The following is a 7,384-nucleotide window of genomic DNA, read 5'->3' as shown; positions in this document are numbered from 1 at the left end:
GAGCAGAAACCATCTCAGAATCTTAGGCATTTAGCATATAGCTAGGCATTTAGACTTTTATGTCCTAGTACCACTATTCTACTAATTTGGAAATTTTTGTGTCACTTGTTACTATGTAGATTCTGACTCCTGATTAAACTGATAGATAATATGAACCATAGTAACCAAACCCTTTAGAGTGTACCTTCCTATTCTAGCTATAAAACACCACTTATCTACTTAATTACTTAATTTGCTATAGCTAGAAATTACTTCTTGCTATCCATGTTCACTACTGTTACCTACCTAACACCTGCATTATCTCATCTGAATCATGACGACAGCACCCTAAGTGGTTTTTCCATTACCAAAACATTCTGCATATACCTGCAACTTCAATCTGTTTGTTACTGAGCAAAATCCAAAGTACTATGTAGTCAATAATAGCTAACATTTATTAAGTGCATTAAGTGCTTAACTAGGTACTGTGTTAAGCATTTAATAAATGTTCCTGTTTTTTACATTCTCTGAAGATTAAAATAAATTTTGGTAATAGCCTTGAAATATAATTCACCCATATGAAGTTACAATTCAACAGTTTTCAATATATTAATAGAGTTGTACCAGCACCAAAATTTTAAAACATTCACATCATTCCAAAAATAGACCCCAATACCCTTTAGCCATCATGCCTAATGTCCTCAATCTCCTCATGTCTATGCTGCCACTAATCTATTTTCTGTTTCCATAGAATTACCTACTCTGACATTTCATACAATATGTGGTCTTGTGTGATTGGCTTCTTCAATTTAACATGAACATGAATGACCACATTTACAAGGTTCACCTACACTTTAGCATGAAGTAGTGTTTCCTTCTTTTTTTGTGGCCAAGTATTTCATTGTATAGATATAGTTTGTTTAACCCATTCAGATTGATGGGTATTTTGGTTATTATATTTATGCTATCAATGTTTGTGCACGTTTTCATTTCTCATGGGTATATCTATAGGAGCAGAGTTGCTATTGATGGTGTCTTCTGAAGCACAAATTAAAAAAAAAATTTTAGAAGATTTATTTATTTATGTATACAGAACTGGGGTACAGGCCAGAGGTGCAGGGCCTGTGAGAGGATTCACAGACACAGTGGGGAGTGAACAGGCAGATTGACAAAGTACACTATTAAGGGATGTAGACAGCGAGACAGGAGAGGTCTGCCACACCATGTGGGTTACCTCCCTGGCCAGGGATCAAACTCGCGCTGAAGCGGCTGGGGCGAGAACGAGATTCACAGTGCTGTGCTTTAACCCACTGCGCCACCAAGGAGGGCCCCACATTTAAAAATTTAATAGATTCTAATTTATCTATTTTGGTTGATTGTGCTTTTAGTGTCCTATCTAAGAAGCAAATGCCAATTAATTTGTTTTGGCACACATCAAAAATCAACTGACCATAAAGGATTTATTTCTTGATTCTCAATTCTTTTTTTTTTTTTTAAGATTTATTTATTTGTGCATATAGAACTGGGGTACAGGCCAGAGGCTCAGGGGCGGTGAGAGGCTTCACCAGAGACAGAGTGGGGAGCAGAACAGGCAGATGATGAAGTACACTGCTGAGGGGAGCAGCGGGCGGGTCAGGAGAGGTCTGACACACCATGTGGTCACCTCGGGGGCAGGCGGGAATCGAACTCATGCGGAAGCGGCTTTAGATTCTCAGTGCTGTGCTTTAAGCCGCTGCGCCACCAGGGAGGGCCCTCAATTCTCTTTTTACTGATCTGTATGTCTGTGCCAGTGCCAGTGCCACTAACAGTAACTCTATTGGTTACTACTGCTTTGTACCAAGTTTTGCAGTAAATTTTGAAATTGGGATGCATGAGCCCTCTAACTCTGCAAACATTCTCATTTAACTCTTAGGGTAACTCTGGGTACAGGTATTATTCCCTCTCATTTGAGAAGTTTAGAGGAAATCTGAGTTTAGTTTACCCAAAGTCACAAAATAGCTTCTTAGATTTATATAGGTCTAAAGCTGATTAATAGGCTATGTTACCCCTATTAGACTTAATTTATACTAATCCCCCAATATACACCAAAATATGTCTGATTTTCTGACTCCTTATTTCTGTTGTTCCTCCATCTGAAATGCCCTGCCTTCCATCTGTTTCATGAAATTTGGATTCATAAAACCATCATTATTACTTAGAAAAGTATTCTCTCTTTTCACTCTAATTCCTAAGCACTGTAAGTCTCTCCCATGCTTCTTATTCCACATTACACCTTAAAATAAAGGTATCTGTGGCCCTCCCAGCGGGTTAAAGCACAGCACTAAGAAACTAAAGCTACTACAGCATGAGTTCAATCCCTGCCTGCCCAGGAGGTGACCACATGGCGTGGCAGACCTCTCCTGACCCGCCAGCTGCTCCTCTCAGTAGTGTACTTCAATGATCTGCCTGTTCTGCTCCCCACTCTGTCTGTGGTGACGCCTCTCACCACCCCTGCACCTCTGGCCTGTACCCCAGTTCTGTATGCATAAATAAATAAATCTTTAAAAAAAATAATAAAGGTATCTGTGTACATGTATTATTTTCCATCATAAGGACTGAATCTCATTCATCTTTGTATATACCCAGAGACATAACAACAGCACCTTTCACATGGAAGATGCTAAATGTTTTGGATGAATAAATGAATTCTAACATTACACCACCACAATGAGCAATAAAAATGTATGTGTGTGTTAGGATGATGAGGATAGGATAGAGGAGATGGGAGGTGATGGCTAGGTTATAGGAATAAACACCTAGTCTTTTTTTTTTTAAGTCAAATTTTATTTACTATTTGTTTACAAACTATATAATTTTCAGAAGTATAGCTTTACACTTTGAGATGTGCGAAGGGGCCATTCTCTTACTACCCAAGTTCTGATGCCATTACACTATCACATTTAGCCCCTTCCACTCTCTCCTCCCTCCCCACCTCTAACAACCACCATTTTTCAGTTATTTTTGTTGTTTTTATAATCTATTTTCTTTATTTGTATCACTCACTTCACTAATAAGTAAAACCATTAGTAACTGTCTTTCACTTTCTGATTGATGTCACTTGGCATAATCACCTCAAGTTCCATTCATATTATCACAGAAGGTACAATTTTATCTTTTAAGTAGTTCAGTGACAGAATACCCAAATCTTCAGAGTGAAAAAACAAGGCTAGTATGATAGGGTGTGTGGCAGATCCAAACAGAGAAGATATAGCCACTCTGTTGGCAAAATAGAAACCTCCAATCTTAATGCCTTGTGTGTAAACAAGTAATAATCCTCAGTGACTAGGAAATAAGTTAAAGCAAATGACTTAATAAGCCCTAAAATGAGTTTATTGTGCTTTAGAACAGGTGATAACAAATAACTCCAGTATATTCAAGTAAAGTCTGATATGCCCTGGACATCTAAAATATAACACCTGAGCAAAAAGCTATTCTGGAGTCAGAATTCCCCAAGAGAAAATAGGAAAATGAGACATTTAACTTTAAAAAGTCGGGAAACATAACTGTGTGTCAATTCTGACAGCCTCCCTTGTGTTCCCAACAACTTCTCTAAATTGCCCATTCGCGTACCACTTTTAAGTCATTAAGACTTATTGATGGATAAGAAGGAAGTCTTTTTCGGAAGGCTAAGATGTCATTCTTCTCATTACCATCAGTTTCAAGTTAAACTTTTGAGTGTAACTTTCTCACAAAGGATAGTTAGGAACTGTAGCCTCTGAAAAGATCTGAATAGGCAGGCCTCTTGCCACACCCTAATTCTACAATCCTATCACTAGAAACGTATGGTTAACCTTTTAGAAAAGAGTCACACAATATAAATGCTCCTGTTTAGCTTAGAATCTTCAGCTAGCCAAGTGGGTTAGAATACAGTGGGTTTCAGAGTTGGCAACAATCTAGTATAAGCAGGGTAATTTTATCACACCTTCCCCATTTTCTAACATTAATCAGGGTCTGGCTCAGCTATTTAAACCCCACCATCTACTTGCTCTTCCAACTGCTTCTTATCCAGCTGGGAGGAGCTTCCAAGAAACATGATGTAGTAGGCACTGCTGTATACGGGCTGCTTGTTGGGGTTGGAATAGACCTGTTCAGGTTTGAGAGATGCAAAAGGGTTAGCTCCACAGGTAGTGATGTGTATATCCAGGTCCAGCAGAATCTGTATAGAGGCCTCCAACTCCTGATGACTGTGGGAAACAGATAAAAATTGCTCTGCTGGTTATGGGAAAGATGGGAGAGCATTTGTTCAGAAATGGACATTTCTGGATTCATTAACCCCACAATTACCTAAGATTAAATGAGGAAAGGGCTAATCCTTCTATGCAAATGTCTCACTAACTACCCAACTAACATAAGCCTTTGTTTCAAGATGATAAGAAAGTCAAATGGCCAAGAAGAAAATCTTCACCAGAAGGTAGAAAAGCAACAAATGGGTAGAGAAATGAAGTCATATATATATAAAGAGAAATTTAAGTTAGGGAGGCGTCACAAATAGGAGGAGGTCAAACCTGTAAACAGTAATCAATGTAGGGAGCTCATAATCACGAAGCAGCAGGAGGGTGGGAAGCCAAGCCTCTATTAAGTCCAGGGAAGCATGGAAACCTATGGAACAAAATAGAAGTGGGAATTGGAAGGGGAAAGGCTGAAGTAGAACCTAAGCAAGCACTGTTTTGATTTTTCCCACCCCTCACCTTGCTCACCCCCAGTGTTAATTTATCAGCATGATTCTCCAGGTTCTTCAAGTGTAGCACATATTGATAATGAACAAGCAAGTTAACTGTCATGTTGTATCAATCTGATCAAATGAATGGGATTCCAAAGACAGAATATTCAAGAGTCAGGATGGAAAATTCCCAAAGGAGCCACCCAATATTCTCCTGAACTCTTACCTGGATGGAATGCCACCACCAAGTCTGGATGGGGTGTCTGTCCAGTCTCTACCTGTTCCTCCCAGAAGTCATGATAGAGTCCTCTATGGCCAATAAGCTGAACTCTGCCAGGTTCCAGGGGTGATGTGAAGGTGCTCTGTGAAAAGCCAGCAGCCACATCTACACCTACCATAATCACACGTAGGCCATGGTGTCCAGGAAACATGTAGCCAAATTCATCATAGTCCCCAGGGCGAGTGAGAAATGTCTCCACATGGGAAGCACCAACCACATGCACTGTGCTTCCCCCAATATTCCCAACATCTACCCTGAAGGCCCGAATCCCTAAGCCCAGTGTCAAGGGTCGTGATAGGGTATCTGTCAGTAGCCGCTTCAAAGAGCCCTGGAGGACAACTGGGTCTGGCCTTGGCCGTTCTACACTGGCCCACAGGTTAGTCATGGCATGACTACTGAGCACAGCATCCAGGGTAGCATCTAGTTGTAAACACCGCATAGAAAACCAGGTGTCCCAGTCTTGTACAGCTTCAGCCAGACATGGCCAAGGTCCTGAGGGTAGGGTGAAATCACCTGTAGGAAAGAAGCAGTAAGAAATAACCTAATTCTTCCCTGGCTCCAATATCCCTCCATGTTCACTCCTCTAATTTATGACCAAGAGGGCCTGATTCCATTTATCCCATCCAGTTTATTTCCTCATTAAACAAACAAACAAACAAAACATGCTTTCATGTCTTTTCCCAAGCACAATCAACTATGATCATCATAGCAAAGTTTCCCAACACCACCACACCACTTCACCTGTGACCAGAAGCCATTCCAAAAGACGGTCCACAGCTACGAGACTCAGCTCTTGACAAACCCTCCTATGTGCTGGCCAGTCTGACTTCTGGCACTCTGGCCCACAGTAATAGACATTTCTGCATCTAAGAGAATGAGCCCCATAAACGGATGTTTCTATAGCTCAAAGGTGATTGGGAGATATCTGGCAAAGGGAATACATACTCCTGCACCCAGAATTCCCTGTTGTTCCTCCATCTGAAATGCCCTGCCTTCCATCTGTTTCATAAAACCTAACACAAAACATAAGAGGATCCAATTCTATTCTAATCCTTCTGTGCCCCGGGTCACATAAAATGAGGAGTGGGTCTTAAGTTATTCTGAAAAACCTCAAGCCTTTCTTCCTGCAATGAAGTCCTAAAACAGGATTATTTCTGGTGTGTCCCCTACTAGCCCATTAGTCACCTCTTGCAATGGCGTAGGATCTTGGAGTCTGAAAGGTCACTAGGGAGTGCTCTACAGTAAGCACAGAATCGGAATGTGTCCTCCATTTTCTGGAACATTTCTTGAGGACATTGAAATCCAAAACCTGATACAGGAATACCTCCATCTACTACCAACCTGTAAAGACATCACAGAATTGGACTGGTACACACATTACCTGTAAAATCTCTCATGACCCCCTACCTTTCTTCTTACGTATTTCCACTTACTCCACTCCTACATCTCCTACTCCCACACTTTCTCACTTAGGCAAATTATTTTTTATAGTAATAAAATTGGCAAGTCAGGGAAATTCCTCACTGAAAATCACCCATGTTCCCCAAATTAGATTCCCTCTCCTCTTTCTGAAATCACTATCAGAGACAATAATATATGACCCTTCCACACAGCAAGTCACTTACTTGTATTCTTCATAGCTTTTCATGTTCAGCTTTTCAAGGATCAATTGGGATAGGCCAGGAACATTACTCTCCAAGGAGAAGAAGCCAAGTGCATCAATGCTAGGGCCAGGTTTTGAGAGGGTCTGAGGCACAGGGGTCACAGCCATGGGTGAGGTCACAACTGTGGACAGGGTTGCAACCATGGGAGCCACCAATGATAGGGGTTTCTTGTGCCTTCGTCGACGGGACCTTGGAGCCATGGCTTGTCCACTGATACCTAGAAACTATAAGTTAAGTCGATATAGAATGGAATTGTGCAAGCTGGACATACACATATTTGACTTTTCACTTATTCTATCAGACCCAGGTTTCAGTTAGATCTATTCAGTATCTAGTGGTAACTGATCACAAGCAGCTGTGAAAAATAAAACACCTTATGTGTCACCTCCCTGGCAGCTAGCTTCATAGTGCTGAGACTTAATCTCTTGTGCCAACAAGTAGGCCTGTAATGGTTGATTTTTCAAAGAATATTCATCTATTAATATATATTTAAAACCAAGTTTGAAGAAAAAGCAACAGAAGTTTTAGTAGTCAAAAATTGTTATTTAGGGCCATCCTGGCAGCTCAAAGGTTAAAGTCTCAGCACTACCAAGCTGTCACCAGCCATTGGAGTGTGAGTCCAATGCCCAGCCAGGGAGCAGACCCATGGAGCAGCAGACTTCTCCTGTCTGCCTGTTGCTCCCTTCAGCAGTGTATTTCAGGAGATCCACCTATTCTGTTCCCCATTCTGTCTCTGGTGAATTCTCTCGCCCGCTGTACCTC

The 7,384-nt window shown here is 41.0% G+C and overlaps 1 protein-coding gene across 1 annotated transcript; it reads right to left on the bottom strand.

The window, feature by feature from the left end:
* Window positions 1–2,839: 2,839 nt before the first annotated feature.
* Window positions 2,840–6,986, bottom strand: MSS51 (MSS51 mitochondrial translational activator). Its single transcript, XM_004680771.2, has 6 exons — window positions 6,584–6,986; window positions 6,144–6,299; window positions 5,700–5,824; window positions 4,905–5,471; window positions 4,524–4,617; window positions 2,840–4,202 (listed from the first exon to the last, which is right to left on the bottom strand). The coding sequence occupies exons 1-6, from the start codon at window positions 6,820–6,822 to the stop codon at window positions 3,983–3,985; spliced, it is 1,401 nt and encodes a 466-aa protein (XP_004680828.1). The 5' UTR covers window positions 6,823–6,986; the 3' UTR covers window positions 2,840–3,982.
* Between the last annotated feature and the right edge of the window lie 398 nt (window positions 6,987–7,384).

This window comes from Condylura cristata, unplaced genomic scaffold (genome assembly GCF_000260355.1).
Source record: "Condylura cristata isolate star-nosed mole 26May11 unplaced genomic scaffold, ConCri1.0 scaffold00011, whole genome shotgun sequence".
Classification (NCBI taxonomy): Eukaryota; Metazoa; Chordata; class Mammalia; order Eulipotyphla; family Talpidae; genus Condylura; species Condylura cristata.
The sequence above is the reverse complement of the archived record's forward strand: the minus strand, read 5'-3'. Positions and strand labels throughout refer to the sequence as shown.

Coding starts and splice junctions, on each gene's coding strand:
- MSS51 (XM_004680771.2), bottom strand. CDS start 6,822: ATGGCTCCAAGGTCCCGTCGACGAAGGCACAAGAAACCCCTATCATTG. Junction 4,618..4,904: donor GGTGGTGGCATTCCATCCAG/GTAAGAGTTCAG, acceptor TTTGTTCCATAG/GTTTCCATGCTTCCCTGGAC. Junction 4,203..4,523: donor ACATTGATTACTGTTTACAG/GTTTGACCTCCT, acceptor TGTTTCCCACAG/TCATCAGGAGTTGGAGGCCT.